Source organism: Denticeps clupeoides, chromosome 2 (assembly GCF_900700375.1).
Source record: "Denticeps clupeoides chromosome 2, fDenClu1.1, whole genome shotgun sequence".
In the NCBI taxonomy this organism is placed as follows: domain Eukaryota; kingdom Metazoa; phylum Chordata; class Actinopteri; order Clupeiformes; family Denticipitidae; genus Denticeps; species Denticeps clupeoides.
In genome coordinates, this window is record NC_041708.1 from 2,896,631 (window position 1) to 2,916,322 (window position 19,692).

Sequence of the window (19,692 nt, forward strand, 5' to 3'; positions counted from 1 at the left end):
AATTGTTCACAAGTTTTGGAGAACTTTTCGACCTCTTTCAGCCAATGCAGAGAAACACAGTCACTTCCAGAACAGAAGAGTGTCACAGATGTCACAGATATTTTGGACCCCACTGTAGCGTCTTGTTGGCCCATTCCATCGAATGATCCATCCAGATGCAATTTACTCTGCTGTCCCTGGCACACACTTCGGTCTCGTCTTGTGGACAGATGGCCTGACGCCCTCGGGCGAGGTCCTCTGGTGCAGAGCAGATTTCACGCCTCCTGCAGCGTCCGCAGTTCGGCCAGTTTCTGGTCCAGCACGTCGTGCCCGCGCTGTGACCTCCGCCGCCAGCATGATGACCTCCAGTACGCTGTGGAGCACAGCCAGCGGCCACAAGGGTTTCATGCCACTGTCTCTGAAAATCCAAAAAATCTCCAACAAAACAAGGCCAACCCATGATCACAGGCCCTGCATAAACATAACCAAGCTGGAGCAATGTACAACAGAAATCATGTGAAATCATCATTTTTTCCAGCACCACATGTTACACGTGGTTTAAATAGAAATATTTTTTACTATATGCTGTCTTGTTTCTGTAAATTATGACCCTTTAACAATGTAGAATTAAGAATGGTAAATCCTGTGCAGAAAATAGGTGAAATAATTAATAAACAGGACAACTTAACCAATAATGTAAATACTAAACTTCTCCACAAGACTTTATTATTATTTTCTTCACTTTTTAACGTGTTCAGGAAAGAGCATGACACCTTCATGCATTGTTCTTCAGACTGAATATATAATATATATGCATATGTACACAATTGTGACAAATAATATTAAGATTATTGTTACCAAAAACTTCCATAGTTATAAACAGATGCAATGTTGTTTATTTATTTATTTTTTTATCTTTTTTTTTTTTTTTTTTTTAAGAAATGCATGGTAAGAGTGTCATGGTAACGACGACAGCAACGGTAGCCACACATTAACCAAATGAAAACCTCCGACATGTAAACATTGGCACTCGGATCACGAGGCCTGCAGCGCCAGGCGTTCCTCTTCCTCCCGGCACATCAAAAGAGGAAGGCGTCTGCTGCAGCCCTCCCCCTGAGACGCCTTATCAGCGTCCATTAGAGGAATGAAAGGAGGTACCAGGGGAGAACGGGAGCATATCAAACACCTGGAACATACACAGAACGTTCTGATCCTGCGTGTATCAGTGTGTCGGCACAATGCGGGCTTCCGCCGCGGGAGGAGATTATCGTAACCCTGTCCGACTGAGAGCTGTATGACTTCCCGCGTGAATCTGACACGACGTAATGATCGTTTAATAAGTATTCTGATAAACGCCATCGCTGCACATTTCTTTTCTTTTTTTTTTTGCGCTCCTGTGTAACAGCAGAACAACCAGAATTTGGGTGTTATTGCTTCGCGAAGCTGTCAGCATTGGCCTGAGCTCCACATTCACCCATAAATTCAGGAGTTCTGACCACAAAACTCACAAAAACCTCAATAAACATACACATAATACATCAGTCCAAGTTGAAGGGTAGCTTTAAACGTGGAAGTTCAGTTTTTTATACAGTTGCTCGTTGGATTTGCCTGGAAGCATTTTCATCATCGTCATGATCATCGTAAAGTGGACTTATTGCCATGTGACTTTGTTGCACAGAAGTATTGGTGCAGGCAGCCACAATATGGGAACATCTGAGTGGCTGAGGCCGAGTGCAAAACAGGGCATAACTGGAGTAAACCTCCGTGCAGCTGTTTTCATGTGATTTTCATAGCAGATGTTCCAAAATCTCACGAAAACCAACTTGCACGTGTTTCATACTTTGGGTACCCAACATTCCAGTTAGCTTTGCCGTTTTAATAAAGTGTTAGAGCTGCAAAATAAAAGATTGGGGAGCAGAGGACGCACAGTTTGCAGATGCTGGTCCCACAATAGAATACATTTTGGAGTTGCCTTGGAGTTGCACAGAGCAGATACAGATGTTACGCTTATATACATAGTGTGGTCATGTTATGACTCTCAGATTTCGGTTCTTAGCCTCTCATGCATAAACAGACACCACCGTACGGAGAAATGATTCCGGCTGTTGGAGAAATGTACAAAATGAAGAATGTACTTCCTCCTGGACCCTAACGGCCTTCTGAGCACTCGTGAAGAGGGACAGTTCTCCCTGACCAGGATCATCCTTCAAACCTGCTGCCAGGAACGCTAGTCACACCCCCGCCACCAATTTCACTCCTGCAACGTGGATACTGGCAGCTCATTGGTCAGCGTGTGCCAGCGCTCCACCTTCCTGCCTTTGTTCTTCAGACAATCAATCCAGTGCTGGAGGGCGTCGCCCTGTGACTGACATCCAAAGGACACGCCCCCTGGAGAAGCATAGGAGAAAAAAGAAACAAGAAATGGTGACTCTGGCACTGAGAGCTGTGACAGGAGTCAGCAGAAAAGGTGAGACGGACGGGCAGAATTTCGAAATGAACATTCAGATTTAATTATGAAAATATATTACATCACAGGTATGTGATACAGTACACAATTCTGAAATTCAACAGATGCTTTTCCGTTGGCCTGATACATGCTTGCGGATCGAAACAATTCTTATAAAATGTTTTAAATTCATTCATTCCCTCTGAGCCCAGACCCCACTTTTCACACTTCAGCCACGTGGCACGTGCTGCAGAACTCTCAGTTACACAACCAGCTGCACATTGGCACGCTCGCACTGAACTGACACTGAACTGACAATGACACTGAACTGTCATTTTAAATATAAACGTGAGGATACAGGCCAAATTGTGCTGGTGCTTTATAAGACATGGGGCATGCTCACTAGTCAGACTGGATGAATTAAAGTGCTAATAATCTAAATGTTGGTGTTGGTAGTGGGCGTGGTCACGTTTGTGATGTCATCTGACACAGCCTGTATAGAAAGGGTATTAGGAGTGTAGAGATGGAGGGAAATGGTGGGAAAAGGGAGGAGAGGGAAGCTGTGCAACACCTGAGCTGTGTCGTATTGACAGGAGGCAGTTACAATCCTCCACAATGAGAAAGAAGTGTGTGTGAGAGCTGTCAATCATGCAGACAGGCTCCTCCCTTTGCTCATAAAAACATCATGTTTAATAGCAGCAAAACAAGTCACGAACACGAAGTCCTCTCACCAATGAAATCATTGGACTTTCCAAGGTCATAGTCCCAGACAGTGACCTCTAGAGTCTTGGTGGACAACTCCGCGAATGTGATCTCATAGAAAAACTCCTGCAGGAAGGGTCAAAAGTCAAAGTGAAAAATTCACATAGGCAAAATACGTGTGTGCATTAATGTTTGGTCTCCCCAGTAAAGCCCTCAACAAATACGTACAGGTCTCAGCTGCTAGAGTTCTCACAGGCACCAAGTCCTGCATTGGCTTCATGTAAAATTCTGGATGTCCTACAAAATCCTCCATGGACGTGCTCCCCAGACATGGAGGACCTCCTTCTCCAACAAATTCATTCTTGGACTGCTGAAAAGGATTCCCTTGCCTATAAAGACCTGCCACCCCTGTTACATGCCCTTCTGAAAATCTACAACAGCCTTCTAAAATATCACTTAATATCACAGTAATAGCTCTGAATATCCCTATGTACAGCAATCTTGGGTTCCTTGAAAGGAACTATTTTGAATTCCAACATCAGTGGCTCCTCTTCAACATTATGAGCTGCTGATTAGATGATCAGCTCAATTAGATTACACCAAGTGAACAAATATATTTTTTGCACTTTAGTGGAACGTTCCAAAATGCACAATTAATGCAATTAATGCAGATATACAGTGGGGCAAAAATGTATGTGTAAGTTGTCCTAGTGAAAAAGATAAGTGAGGTCTGTCATTTTCATCATAGGTACAACTGTGAGAGACAGAAGAATCAAATTTTATGGTTCGCAAAGAATGTATTTGTATAATATTTTTTTTGCCTCGCTGTGCGCTCATGTGCACATGCACATGAACAGAGCATGCAGAAAGTATAAAAAAAAGCATCACTTTTTCCACATTTTGTTATGCTTCAGCCTTATTCCAAAATAGATTTTCAGTATTTTTTTCCAAAATACAGGGAGTGCAGAATTATTAGGCAAGTTGTATTTTTGAGGAATAATTTTATCATTGAACAACAACCATGTTCTCAATGAACCCAAAAAACTCATTAATATCAAAGCTGAATGTTTTTGGAAGTAGTTTTTAGTTTGTTTTTATTTTTAGCTATTTTAGGGGGATATCTGTGTGTTCAGGTGACTATTACTGTGCATAATTATTAGGCAACTTAACAAAAAACAAATATATACCCATTTCAATTATTTTTTTTACCAGTGAAACCAATATAACATCTCCACATTCACAAATATACATTTCTGACATTCAAAAACAAAACAAAAACAAATCAGCGACCAATATAGCCATGTGTGTCTTGTTCAGTGGTGGTCGTCTTTCAGCCTTTCTTACCTTGGCCATGTCTCTGAGTATTGCACACCTTGTGCTTTTGGGCACTCCAGTGATGTTGCAGCTCTGAAATATGGCCAAACTGGTGGCAAGTGGCATCTTGGCAGCTGCACACTTGACTTTTCTCAGTTCATGGGCAGTTATTTTGCGCCTTGGTTTTTCCACACGCTTCTTGTCAGATGCCAGCAAGGTGGAGGTGGAGTACTGGTTTGGGCTGGTATCATCAAAGATGAGCTTGTGGGGCCTTTTCGGGTTGAGGATGGAGTCAAGCTCAACTCCCAGTTCTACTGCCAGTTTCTGGAAGACACCTTCTTCAAGCAGTGGTACAGGAAGAAGTCTGCATCCTTCAAGAAAAACATGATTTTCATGCAGGACAATGCTCCATCACACACGTCCAAGTACTCCACAGCGTGGCTGGCAAGAAAGGGTATAAAAGAAGAAAAACTAATGACATGGCCTCCTTGTTCACCTGATCTGAACCCCATTGAGAACCTGTGGTCCATCATCAAATGTGAGATTTACAAGGAGGGAAAACAGTACACCTCTCTGAACAGTGTCTGGGAGGCTGTGGTTGCTGCCGCACGCAATGTTGATGGTGAACAGATCAAAACACTGACAGAATCCATGGATGGCAGGCTTTTGAGTGTCCTTGCAAAGAAAGGTGGCTATATTGGTCGCTGATTTGTTTTGCTTTTGAATGTCAGAAATGTATATTTGTGAATGTGGAGATGTTATATTGGTTTCACTGGTAAAAATAAATAATTGAAATGGGTACATATTGGTTTTTTGTTAAGTTGCCTAATAATTATGCACAGTAATAGTCACCTGCACACACAGATATTCCCCTAAAATAGCTAGAAAAAAAAAAAAACTAAAAACTTCTTCCAAAAACATTCAGCTTTGATATTAATGAGTTTTTTGGGTTCATTGAGAACATGGTTGTTGTTCAATAATAAAATGATTCCTCAAAAATACAACTTGCCTAATAATTCTGCACTCCCTGTATGACAGAATGGCCAGAGGGAAGCCACTCAATAGTAAAAGGCACATGGCAGCCCACCTAGAGTTCGCCAAAGGACTCTCAGTCCATGAGAGACTAAATTCTCTGGTCTGATGAGACAAAGATTGAAATCTTTGGTGTGAATGGCAGGCATCACCAGGCACCAGGCCAATACCATCCCTATAGTGAAGCATGGTGGTGGCAGCATCATGCCGTCAGGATGGTTCTCAGCTGCAGGGACTGGAAGACAGGTCAGGATAGAGGGAAAGATCACTGCTGCAAATTACAGACATCTTGGACATCCCATTTGTCAGCAGTACAACGACCCTGAGCACACAGCCAAGATATCAAAGGAGTTGCTTCAGGACAACTCTGTGAATGTCAAGCCAGAGCCCAGACATGAATTCAATTGAACATCTCTGGAGAGACCTTAAAATGGCAGACGCTTCCCATCCAACCCTATGGCGCTTGAGAGGCGCTGCAAAGAGGAATGGATGAAAATGGCCAAGGATCGGCGTGCCAAGCTTGGGGCATCATATTCAAAAAAAACTTGAGGCTGTAATTGCTGCCAAAGGCAAAGGCTGTGAATACTTATATACATGTGATTTCTCCATTTCTTTTTTATTTTCAATAAATTAGCTCTTTCCACATTGTCACTATGGGGTGTTGTGTGTAGAATTCTGAGTGAAAAATGTTTTTAATCCATTTGGAATAAGGTTGTAACGTAGCAAAATGTGAAAAAGTGAGACGTTGTGAATGCTTTCCGGATGTACTGTATATCTGTACCTCGTTGAATTCAGGGTTGAGGGTCTTTTTGATGACTGCCGTCTTGTGCTTGGACTTCTTCTTCAGGTCGGGCTTGAGGTACCTGCAGCACAGATGAGGGCAATGCTGCGGTTATGTGCCGCCGAGGGTTTCATTTTATTCACAGCGCTGCTCTGCTGTCTGCTGAACACACCAGTTATTAGAGAACAGGCCCACACACACCGAGTGAGCAGAGTCAGGAATAACCGGGAGGAGAGGCGATAAGGCTGCAGGGCCTTGGATGCATAGATTGTGGGGGTGGGGTGTGTGTCTTTTTGCACGGCGAGTAGCTGTTTTTTTATCTGGAGAAGAGGCAGGGTGGAAGGCCGGGAGCGGAACGACAGCTGCTGTCTGTGTGCGATGCGTAATTCATGAGAAACCTTCATCTTTGATGTATACTGAGAAATAAGATTTGCCAGTTTCCCAACTCTTTCCTGGTCCAATGGCACTTGGTCTTGTTTAGAACCTCATGAAGTAAAAACTGCACTAGAGCAGTGGTCCTGGTGGCCTTCCATTCCAACCTTCTGTGCTTTCAACTTAAATTTATTAGGTTGTTAATAATGGAATGGAATGAACTTGTTCTATCAGTGGACCTCCAGGAACAGAAATGGGAATCCCTGCACTACAGTAATGTGCTAATATTTTATGCACCAATCCAAACCAATACAGTTTAAGCAGTTAATTTTAGGTGCAATTTCAATAAAGCAGTGAAAAGCCCCATCACATATTGACTTATCGAACCAACGATTGTCCTCAGTTTCAGTTTATGTAAAGAGAAGCATTACGGTACATAGTAATGTTGTAATATTCTAATACTGTTTTTTTTTTATTTTTTATCTGTAATCTGTCTTAAACAGGTCATAAACAGAGGTCATTTGAGTTTAAAATCTTTCAACAATTATACAACTTCCTAAGACTTTTGCACCATTTTTATGAAGGGTAAATGCATGAAAAACAAGCAGTAGAGGAAGCACCGCTCACGTCTTGACGTAGGGGTCAGAGAAGCCGTTGACATCCATGGCAGCGAGGTGGGCACAGCGGCGAACGCCCACACACAGCCCCCCCTTCGCTCGCTCCTTGGCATCACCCTTGGCTTCAGGATCAGGGGTGGTCGGGGGCAGGAACTGCAGAGAGAGCAGCAGACGTCCCCTCTCTTCCAAACTTCTCTGCGCCTCGCTCTCCCACTGCACAAACAAGCACACTATTACAAATGATCAATACACCGCTCGCTGACCTTTCTTCCCCCTTTCCCGCCCCAACACCACACTGCGGAAATGGTGTTCAACTCCATGACTGTCAAGGGAACAAAGCAGAAGATTTTCACTCTATCCCATCTCCAAATTCTCCAAAGTACGAAGACTTTTCATGTTAACTGCAAATGGCAGCTCAAGACCTTCCTCTTTACAGAATATTTAGATTCATTTGTAATCTTCTTATCGTCTTACTTCTGTATAGAAACTACAACAGAGTGAATAAAAAGATTGTATTCATAGTTGGGGGTCCTAGTGAACCAGAATTGATCACTTCATTGATTGCAACACGGAAGCACGTTGTAAGTTGCTGTGTACTTGGCGTCTGCCAAATGCCTTAAATGTAAATGTAAATGTAACTGACAACGTTTCCTTCTTTAGAGTGAAATAAATCATCGTTGCACTGTCTGTCGGCAAACATGAATGTTTGATTTGATCGATCCAGACACCCATCCGCTCCAAGGGGACGGGTGCTGTGCACAACAGGTCAGTGCTCTGACCTTTTTTGGTTTCTGAGGGCACATATGACAAATAACAGGGTTCAGACGGCCGTACGCCCTTTATTGGAGCGCCTGACCTTTAACCTTTACAGTCCCTCTGCAGGGGCCAGGGGGCTGTGGCCATGTTAATGCTTTCTTCTTCTTTATAAGTGAATATTTTCTGACATGGTCTATTCTGACTCGGGCAATTGCTGTATGTAGAACGTCACAATTCAGTATTTACACATCCTCTCCCCGGTCAACCAATATGTTGAGCCTTTCACTGGTGAATACAGCAGACCAAGGATGGTGTGACAAAAAGAAGAGCAGGTTAAAGGTCAAATCAACATGTCAAAACAGGATCTTGGCCTGCACTTTAATAAAAACACTGGGCCGCAGATCTGCCTGTGGACCAGCGAAACCTATGACCTGGGCTCATTAAACCCAGAGTGTATGAGCATGTGTGTATACGTGTATACTGACGGCACGAATGGAGGAGGCGAAAAGCAGCAAGCGACAGCGTCGCGGTGACTCACTGGTGTCTACAGGCGGCGCTGGGTGTACAGCCGTCAGTATTTATAGCTGCTCATTACCCATGCCACCCCTCTCCTCTCTGGGGTAGAGAGGCAGGAAGCAGTCCACCGCTGGGCACAGACGCGAGCGACGCTGTCGCAGGCCAGCACTCCAAAATCAGCCGTCTGCTTCCAAGGCGGCTCTTCCCCTTTCATTCATCCCACACGGCTATCTCCGCATCTCTCATTAGCCCTTATCTCCACCGGAGCAGCAAGTCAGGGCACGATCCAAAAAGCCAATCCACCAAACCAGACGAGATCAACGGAACACTAGTCAATATTATCATTAAACTCACCCAGATCTCTAAAGAAATCCGAATGATCTGTAAACAACCAAAATTTACCCGACCAGCTTAATCTCGGTCCATCAGGAACACAATAGTTCCTCTAAACCAACCTAAACCAAGTTACATTTATATAGTGCCGTTCGCTCGCTTTACACGTAGGATAAGAAACGGTAACAAAAAAAGACAATAACATATACATTATAAAACACTTATATGTCACTTTTCATACTCAATCTGATTAATGCCACTGTTTTGGCATTAAAACTGTTTTGTATATCATTATTTCCTCTTTTTGCATTGAGAATGTTTTAGGACAGGGATAAATAAAGTTTTTTCTTATAATATGTGAAGTGGTTGTCATTGTGGAACACTGCAGCACAGCACACGGTGACACAACGAAATGTGTCCTCTGCATTTAACCCATCACCCTTGTCGAGCAGTGGGCAGCCATGAAAGGGGCACGGGGAGCGATGTGTGGGGACGGTGCTTTGCGGCAATCTTATGATTACGACGGCAATCTTATGATTACGAGGTTGATTCCTTAACCGCTAGGCCAACCCCATACATATACATACATTCACACCGAATATTTTGATTTCAGATTTGAAGAGACAGGAGCAATCGTGTAAAGGCTGAGGAAGAGGGTTCCAGAGCTGTGGGGCCATTGCACTGAAGGCCCTGCCACCAATGGTGGTTCAGTGGAAAGCGGGGAGGCTACCATTGGAGGACCCGAGAGAGCGACAAGCAGTGAAATGAAGTGAAGACTAAGTGAAACTAGCCAACCACAACCTTAATAAGTCCAATCCAGTCAGCGTCTTAATGAAACATTAAAGAACACAACAACTTACTGGCCCATCCCAACATCTATACTGCGTAAATGCTCCATCAAGCAGGAACGTTTCAGCCCTTCACCCGAGCACCACCCTCCCCTGTGCGAGCTGCACTAAGCTGAAACCTTAGGGAACCTTCGAGACACCCGAGAAGATTAATGCAAGTGTCAAAATGAGGAGGGGGAGGAAATTTTCAATGATATAAAAAGTCTAACTGTGTGCCCCGGAGCTCAAGAGCCCTGTTTGTTTTATCTCCACTGTACGGTAATTAGCGAGTTAGAGGCATTGCTGTACAGCCTGTGTGTGTGCAGGCATGATAAGAGGAGAAAAATGCCACGGTATGTTGTGTGTGTGTCTGTGTGTGTGTCACAGATGCATCACCTCTCTCAGGTAGCAGGAGATCCCCCTCATCGCTACAGTCATGGCCGTGGGGGAGGGAAGCTGGGGGAAAAAAATTATATACGATAATACGTTCAAATGACAATGTCAAATAATTTAATCTCGGAGCTGTCCACGCTCTCTCGGAACTCACAGGAGGCGGGTGCTCCAGGCAGATGTTAAAGTGTTTGGTCTGGTCGGGCTTCACTCGGCGCAGGGCCACCCGTGACTCTCCAATAAACTCGTTATGTGTCAACTTATCCTCGTCACACACTGTCACCCTGAGAAAAGAGGCAAGCAGGCGCACACACACACAAGCACACACACACACATACACATACACACAAAGTTAAGGTGAAATATTAGTGGTAAAAAAATCCCCAAAAAGAACCTGAGTGGAACAGTGGAACAGAAACCAGCCCCGGACATTGATGAAACGCTCTGGGCCCGGGGATAAATTTAACCTGGGCTGGGGGAGCCGGGCCTGCCCTCACACTACAAAGACGACTGAGACGCGGCGAGAAGATAAAATGGAGCGAAGGATCAGAGAAGAAAGGAAACGGGTGGGAGACAACAGACCAACTGTCACAGAGCGAGGGACGCAGGGACAGGCGGGACGGCTGAATAAATGCAGCGCATTTCTCCAGTGCACCGCGGACCCTTTGTGAAAAGTTGCTCTGAGGGGCAAAGCGCCCAAATTGGCTCCTGTCAGCAGCACCCACAAAGGAGCGTTGCCCGGGGAAACCGCTCCAAAGGCCCGGGGGAAGCAATTTACTGATGTCCCGGTACAATATACACACACACACGTTCAGAAAGAGTGGAAAATCTGAGATGTGGAATGAATGTGGAGTTAGTTGCAGAAAGGATAAATTATATAATGAGTCATAATGAAGGAAAGGAATAGTAGGAAAGAAAGGGAGAAGCTTTCACACACCCTACTTCCTCATGCTGTCACACAGGCAGAGTAACGCAAGCAGTGTTGCCGCATGTGTGTATTTTTTTCAGCCCGCCATCGTCCGAAAACTGCTGATAAATATTTAACATTCACGACTTCTTGAGATACCCAAAAATTTGAATTTCTATTTGTGTTAATTTGATTATGGCACATTTGCTCGATCTGGCAACATTGAATGGAATCAGTGACGTAAAAGTCATCTCAGGACCACGTTATGGCATTTTAGTGAATCTGACATTTGCAAAGCTCCCTGACGTGCTGCATTACAGAATAAAATCATTCTACAGTCTGTGGTTTCTACAGTCATCAATCGCCAGTCGGTGGTGCTTTGGCCAAAATGGCTGTGGTCTTTTTTTGTTGGACAGCAGGAACAGAGCTGAAGATCTTTCTGATCGTCTTTCTTGCATTGTAAATAATCAATCAGTTGACGCAATGTATAAATGACTAATTTATACATTATTTATACATTATTAATTTATACATTATAATGACTAATTTATACCCAAAAATTTGAATTTCTATTTGTGTTAATTTGATTATGGCACATTTGCTCGATCTGGCAACATTGAATGGAATCAGTGACGTAAAAGTCATCTCAGGACCACGTTATGGCATTTTAGTGAATCTGACATTTGCAAAGCTCCCTGACGTGCTGCATTACAGAATAAAATCATTCTACAGTCTGTGGTTTCTACAGTCATCAATCGCCAGTCGGTGGTGCTTTGGCCAAAATGGCTGTGGTCTTTTTTTGTTGGACAGCAGGAACAGAGCTGAAGATCTTTCTGATCGTCTTTCTTGCATTGTAAATAATCAATCAGTTGACGCAATGTATAAATGACTAATTCTTGACAAAGGATGCGTACGTCTCAATAATGGCGGGCTGTACTTGTTTTACTCGGGCCTACAGCTCTAAGCAGGCACATACAGATCTGGGGTCGCATTTCGATTATTCTTCCATGAGGCAGTGGTGGCCTAGCGGTTAAGGAAGTCTGCCAAGGTGACAGTGAGGTGAGCTCACTAAATGCAGAGGACACATTTCACTGTGTGCACCGTGTGCTGTGCTGCTGTGTATCACAATGACAATCAGTTCACGTTATCTAATAAAATGTCCACACTGGTTGTGCGTTCCTTCTGTGTGGTCTGTTGTGTCAGAAGCATTAGGCTGTTAGATGCTAAATTACCCTCAGACAATCTTCAGCCGGCATTTTAGCGCAAACCGGCAATCGGACTGTCGGTTTGCCGCTCCGGGATTTGTTCGCTTGTCGGAATGTGTCGTCGTCTCACCTACTGGCGAAATACAGAATTCACCTGCGGGAGATGTGTCCCTCCCGAGCTCTGATTGGCTGGCGTGGCAGGGCCGTCACACAAACAGTTCGGCAAACCCCCCCACGCCAAAATGAAACGCCCCGGAGTCAAAAATCTGACCTCAATCTGTCACCGCGACCGGAGATGAGAAAAGCCCACGAGGAGAAACGTGAGAGAGGCGGGAAGGAAATGGCGAAAAACAACAGAGGTGGGTGAAACGACGGCAGGCGTGAGAAGGGGAGCGTGTGCTTCACCGGAGGGTCTTCCTGTACATGTCCTCTTCGGTGATGCCGCAGTAGGTCAGTGTCTCGTTCCACACTGGGTTGAGTGTGTTGCGCACCGTCTTTGTCTTTAGCTTATTGGCCTGGGAGAGGAAGCACAACGGCAAAACGATATCACCATTTTACCACCATGTCTCAACATAAAAAGCTGGCCAGGCTGAATACGTGTTTCAGACATAGAGATTGTTTGGTAATATCGCAACTTCCATTACAGAATTTGCAAAAATTAGATATCACAAACCGCAATTTATATTTGAGCAGTTATTGGGTTAATGGAAGCATATTTCAAACGCCCCCAACCTGAGACCCATTCATGAGGTGCCATGAGACACATCACACAGGACATCGGAAACTCCTCCCAACACCGAACCAGAAGCTCCTCCCCATGGTAATGGGTTGCCAGGTAACAGGCTGATTTGCCAGTTCCTATTCGAGGAGCCAGAGAGACATAAATGCGTTTTTGGCTGAAGTTGAGTAAAGTAGCCAGGTCCTCTGCATGTTATTAACGGTTGTGCACAGTTAACGACATTTTGGGGTGGTAGTGGCCTAGTGGGTAACTCACTCGCCTATGAACCAGAAGACCCAGGTTCAAACCACACTTACTGCCATTGTGTCCCTGAGCAAGACACTTAACCCTGAGTGTCTCCAGGGGGGGGTGACTGTCCCTGTTACTACTGATTGTAAGTCGCTCTGGATGAGAGCGTCTGGTAAATCCTGTAAACGTAATGTAAATTTTGGAAATACAGCGACATCTGTGCTCCCATGAACCTTTGCATTTTTTTAAAATATCTTCTCATTTTAACACACTAAACATCTAAGAGTAAACATTTTTATTTTAAGCTTTTATTTAATTGCACTGGAAGCATTTTGTTGACATTTAGTTGAGCTTACAGCTCCTATAAAAATTGCAAATGACCATTCTTCCTCTGTAAAAAACAGCCGTTTCTCAGCACCTTGTCGGCTGTAGAGCCGAGAACAAAGTCCCACAGCGGCTACATCGACAGGAACGATTTAACGCCTCCATAAAGCGCCCGGCTAAACACCGCTACCACAGAGGTGGCATAAAACGCCAGACCGGCTGAAATCGATGGCTGTCGGGGGACCCGGACCCGTTCGTCGCGGACAAAGCGACTCCACGCAGGGCCTGATAATAACAGCACTGTACCGACGGACAGACAGACAGACACGGAGAGAGAGGGGAGGAGGAGGACACCTTGCAGGCACCGGGCAGCAGGTGCAGCTTGACATAAGGGTCGGCCAGGCCGTTAAAGTCCATGGGCTTCAAACCCTGCCAACGAGACACACACACACAGAGAGAATGAAGCAGCAGGGGTTATAAAATGAAATTGCACCAGTATATTTCCATGCCTTCGTTAGATTTATTTTTTTTTTGTTCTGGTTCCGCAGCTGTGGTGAATTGAAAATGGAAAGAGGATGGGGGCAGGCGGAGGAGCGGTGGGCGTGACCTCAGATATGGGACGCAACGGCGGCAGTGACAGGGCCCGATGAGCGCGATGGGAAAGTAACGGAAAGTAACGGATTTGAAGTGTGGGTCCCAATGCAAATGTTAACTGGATGTAGCGGAGTGAATTCAGAGCATCTGTAAGTGGGTCAGCTGACAGGGCACATTTCCTCTTGGACGCCCAACATGTTCAAAACACAGGCATCAGCACAACAGCAGACGTGCGGCGGCACGCGTAATGTACCTTGGCTCGAATGACGGTGCAGTGCAGGGAGCTGGTGGCCGGTTCGTAAAGCAGATCGAACTCCAGTGTTCCCAGTGATGCTTAAACGAAACACAGACGTACCATAAAATACACGCGTTAAACACTTCAGGCCTGTAAGTGCAGAATAAGAGCACTGCACTGCACACATTAAATGAAGGCTTTATGGGCGGCATTTCATTTAAAGCCTTTCCTCCTATAGCGTTCAATTCCAAGAGAACGATGCAGACTCCTACACACATATTGTTCCAGATCAGGCATCCAACAATTATGCAATATTGTGTACAATAGTCATAACACTACTGTAAATACACTATATGGAAGATTGCATTCAATTGGCCACGATTGTGGTAATGTGTGGTTACGCTGCAACTGGCATGTGGTAGCCTTTTGTCTTCTTGGTGCATAAAGGAGCGTGCTGGCCACTTGTGTCGGCCTAGCGAGTAAGGAAGCAGGCCCGTAAACTGCTCCCCCTGGTGACGGGTCACATTTCGTTGTGTGCACCGTGTGCTGTGCTCGCTGTGTGTGCAGTTAGTAATTACTGGTGCGATTAGTGTATTAGTGTGTGGTTGTGCATTAGGGCGTGGTAGACCGTGGTCGGCCTTTTTAAGTGTGTGATCTGATATTGTGAGCTATTAGCAATTAGCAATATCAGTTAGCATCTACCGATATAGGATACCTGTGTGCCAATGTACACGAGTGGTAGCATATGATTGGCCATTTCAGGACTATGGGCGTGGTTAAATCATTGACCACATGTACCATTGGTCTAGTAGTGTTGTGAGCTGTGGGTTCGACTCACTGTTGTCGTCGCTGTCGCAGCTGTCGATCTCCACCGACGTGTCCATGCTGCTCATCAATGACAGCGTCCCTCCTCCTCCACCCGCCGCCCCAACCGACAGTGGGGACAGCAGGCCGCCGCCCGCCGCCGCTGCCCCACTCACGGGCAGAGTCGCTGAGGGACACGCTGTCTGGGTCGGCGACAGCGAGTCGGAGATGGAGGAGGTGGGGGAGAGGCGGGGGAAGTAGGCCGATATTTGCCTGATGGGCCTGATTGGCCCCGGACACACGTTTATGGCCATGTGCTCCTGAATGGAGATGGTCATTCGCTTTCCTCTCCGCACAGTCATCAGGGCTGAGGGGCCAGGAGAAAAGAGAGGGTCATCGAGCGAATTCATTTCAGTGAGAGCAAGTGATACGATTATGGGCGGCATTTTCATAAGTGCCTTCCTCCCCCAATCAGCCCTAATGATGAGTTAAAATGCTAATTTCGTTCCGTCATCTCCTCGCCGCCAAGTGTCGCGCTGAAATATTGAGATAAAAGCGGATAATTAACATTTTAGCGGACTGTATGAGAGATCAGGAGCACAAAAGGCATATCTGAAGCCCTTCAGAAGATGAGACAAACACATCGAGGCAATTACCAGGCCTCACCGGCTCGCATTACGCTAATAAATGTCGCGGGAACGCGGGCTATACTGTTTCTGCCTGGCTGCAGTCGGGGGTTGGTCTGAGATGAGGGGCGGTGAGCACGGTTCCGACACGTTCTGAGCGCATGGGCAGGATATGAGGGATTTGCCGCCATTCGTGGGGATCAGGATGGTGACAACGAGACGCAGGGGGAAGCGGCTAAAAAGTGTCTTCAGAGCCACTGCCAGGGATGACCTTGAGGCGCTAATGGGGGGACAGAGAACGCGGCGATAAGGGAAGTTCCTCTAAAGCTGGATCGGGTAAGATGTCGCCTGCCCTCAATTAACACCGCCGTTAAACCAGCAGCCATCGCGAGCGCCGCCTTCGACCCGAGATGCCCCGGCGTCTTCTCCGCCCACAAACGTCGGGAGAGTGGATGTGGCAGTGGCGGTGGAGAGGTAATAAATATGTGCTGGGTGACTGATGGCTGTGCTGAGGGGCATGCTGATGACCCGAGAAACGGCCGAATTAGATTCATTAGGACCACAGTCACAATCACGACCGACCGCATGCAGAAATCATGACTGACATCTTCGACGGGGGTCTTAAAAACCTCCTCACCTCATTCTCTCTCTCTCACACACACACACACACACACACTCACCACCTGTTGCACCTCTCAGCGATGTGACCTGAATAATCAGCCGGCTCCTTGTCCATCAGATGAACCCCAACCTCACTCCGGCCACAACCAGTAACCGTGTACCATCGGTGTGGGCGGGTCTCAATTTTTCATACTTGTTTAAAGTAGCGATTGTGGATTTGGCTGTGGCTCTGTTATCTTCCGACAAAAATCCCATAAAGAATAACCCCACGGAGTCTACGTCAAGTACAATCATTTGCTAACCCCGCCCCCAAAGTCTTGCTTTCGCACACTTCCATCCACTGCTGTCAATCACCAAGTGTCTAAGCACATCCACAACGTCTAGCAAGCTGTGGTGGCTTAGAGAGAGTTTTGGACAGAACAGCTCCAGAACAGCTTGGTGACCTTATTCACATTTCCCAAGGGTGATGACACGAGGAAGAGGTGGATTGATTTTAGCCATGATAATTTAGAATTGAGGCGCGAGACCAACACAAACCTCCACAGTGGTCACTTTATTTACAGATACATTGTTCAGTTACGCACGTTGCCACCTTGCAAAAAATGCGAGAAAATATTCATTTTGTAGACTTATATAAACCAGGTTGATTACCAAGTTGTACTGTGCAAAAGACTTAGGCACTAATACAAACCAATGAAAACAAAAACAAAACCCCCTATCTCAAACATTGATCAAATATGATACGATACAGTGACATGACGTGTGTAGAGAAAACGATTGTGTTCTATTGTTCTCCACTGAGCAGTAACACAATATTCTCCATTTGTAGACTTTTGTAGATCATTCATTCATTACAGACCGACACCCAGCTCTTCTAGCACCTTTAGTGTCTCGCCATCATTACGATTTGTTTTACTCAGGCACTTTAGAACGTGGTGTGGTTATAGTGCCTCCAGTGAACATGCCTCAAAGGTATCAGGGAAGAAAATACTGCTCACTTCTTCATGATTTTTTAAATAAAACTTTAAGAATACATTTCTTTATGGTGTGTTCACTGCTTTAAAAGGCAGCACGAGTGTGCAACAGCTATAACGCCTTCCATAATTTAGACTAATCTCTGTCTGACCTTCACGCACGTCTATTCACGTAACCTCGTCACCCCTATTACATGAGGCATGGCGGCAAAACCAGAACCTACGTGCGCGTACAGATCTACGCCACATGGACAGACAGAGAGGTATGGGCTTAGGTGCACGCTGCCATCTAACCGCATTCCTGAAAATCAGCGTCTGACCCTAAGAGACTCCACACTGTACTTAACACGAGACCCACCAATCACAGCGCCCCACTCCGACAGTTGCCTGTCAATCACACGCCGATATTTATAGAGCACTGGAGGCAAGGATTCCTGGTGTGTGTGTGTGTGTGTGTGATATTAAAGCAGGCAGTTTAGTGCCAGCGCACGGTGTGCACTATAAACACTGAATATGCTAATTATAGACAGCCACTGAGTCACGTCGCGTGTGTGTGTTTGTGTGTGTGAGACAATGTGTGAGGACATGCTAACACGTGTTAATCGCTGACATTTTCGTTTACCCTGGTAATGTTCAGTTGTGCTGCAGCAACCTGACAACCCTGCGAGGGTGTCACAGGTGTGTGTGTGTGTGTGTGTGTGTGTGTGTGTGTGTGTGTGTGTCTAGAAACCACTCATACTTGACTCAGTTGTAGCCATAATCAGCACACTAGTTACAATCACTGCTGAGGAGCAAGGCGAAATCAGGAGGGAAATGAGCAGAAAATGAGGAAGAGGAGAAACTCTGCCAGACCAGGGACAGGAGGGGATGGATGGAGAGAAGCCTCCTCTGGAAGACGGAGAAAGAAGACAAAGGAGAAGAAGAAGAAAAAAAAAAAAAAAGCAACATTCGGGGTCTTACCTCAGCGATTGCAAGTGAGGAGGGACTCCACAGACGAGAGAATCCTGGAGCGCTGGAGTCAGGATTAACAGGTGGTGCTGCTGCTGGTGGTGGAGGGAGGGTGGGAGAGAGGGATGGAGACAGAGAGAGAGAGAGAGAGAGAGAGAGAGACTGGGAAGCTTCTACGCATTCATCACCCCAGAGCTTTAATAATGAATAAAGTTCTGCAGAGAACCGGAGAGCGACGCAAACTGGGTGGTAGAGAAAACAGACGGGAAGGACTGGATGAACGGAAGATGAGCGCGGACTGATCCCCCCGCTCTCTCTCTTGCTCTCCTCCCTCTCTCCTCCCTTTCTCTTTAGCTCCCACCCCCGATTCTCTCCTTCCGTGCAGGGTTTATTCATTACACTCCTTCTTATTCTCCCACTGCCAGTACTCTGTTAAACTCTAGATCTAGGACGATGAAGCACAGACTCCGGGGTCTTTAAATCTGGTGTAGTACGTACCAGACTGCCTGATTTGAACGAACGCATGATGCACAGTACCTCGAATTTCACACAAATTTGAACACATTTTAATGTCACTTTTAGTTAACTGTGAGCGGAACCCTGCTACAACTACCACTTCTGGATATATAAAAATGGTTCTAATGGTGTATTTATAACGATGCTCCATGCACTTTGGTTTCTGCACCAGCTTGTTTCACATATTTGTTGTGTTATGTATACCGACAAACACACTTCTTGCCACTTTTACTGACATTAGCAATGTTCTGTGTTCTTTTTGATTTGTGCAATACCCATATAATGCACCTCATTTGCAATCCTGCTTATGAATAACCGTTAATGCTATTACCGAGATTCCTGAGTAATCCACGGTCGGGGACTTTCTCCCCTCCTGTCTTCTGTGTGGGCCTCCGCCATGTAATTACCCTAATGACACTCCAGTCCCCGCTCGACCAAGGCTAACATACCATTTCCCTTTCTCTCCTCCCGCTGATGGGTATTCATTGGTCCTTCTGACTGTTTTCTTCCTGCTTTTTTATCTCTTTTCCTTTTAAGCCTCTCTCACTAACACACACACACACACACACACACTCTAGTCAATTAAAGCAACTCAAATAGCCTGGACGTCTTGAAAGGGAACTGAATTCTCTGCCGCTGTCTCCTCAAGCTCACCTCCCACCCACGCAGTCAAAAAATCTGCTGAGGGGATCTTCCATCGTTTTATAACCGGCGCATTCATCCTCCTCCTCCTCCTCATCCTCACCCACCAACCCCCCCTCTGCCCCCTCCACGTCAGGGCAGCGGTCATGCGGTTCTTGTGTTCGCTGCGAGAAGAGAGGGCATCTTCTCATTATGCTCCGTTGTGTACTTTGGCGTGAAGCGGGAAAATAATTATCCCGGTCCACGGCCTCTTCAGCAGGGCCC

General features: G+C 45.8%; 1 protein-coding gene across 1 annotated transcript; it reads right to left on the reverse strand.

Annotated features, from left to right (window-relative positions):
- Positions 1–97: 97 nt before the first annotated feature.
- Positions 98–18,637, reverse strand: LOC114784930 (double C2-like domain-containing protein alpha). The gene is made up of 11 exons (XM_028970810.1): positions 18,283–18,637; positions 15,136–15,468; positions 14,316–14,395; positions 13,823–13,897; positions 12,583–12,692; positions 10,223–10,349; positions 10,072–10,131; positions 7,254–7,456; positions 6,255–6,336; positions 3,157–3,253; positions 98–2,367 (listed from the first exon to the last, which is right to left on the reverse strand). Exons 2-11 carry the CDS (start codon positions 15,461–15,463, stop codon positions 2,231–2,233), a joined length of 1,299 nt encoding a protein of 432 aa, XP_028826643.1. The 5' UTR covers positions 15,464–15,468; positions 18,283–18,637; the 3' UTR covers positions 98–2,230.
- Positions 18,638–19,692: the final 1,055 nt, after the last annotated feature.

Excerpts from the sequence above, each read along its gene's own strand:
- LOC114784930 (XM_028970810.1), bottom strand. The coding sequence starts at position 15,463 with ATGACTGTGCGGAGAGGAAAGCGAATGACCATCTCCATTCAGGAGCAC. Across the intron at positions 14,396-15,135 it reads CTGCGACAGCGACGACAACA|CATCACTGGGAACACTGGAG; the intron begins GTGAGTCGAACC and ends GTTTCGTTTAAG. Across the intron at positions 10,132-10,222 it reads GCCTGGAGCACCCGCCTCCT|CTTCCCTCCCCCACGGCCAT; the intron begins GTGAGTTCCGAG and ends TTTTTCCCCCAG.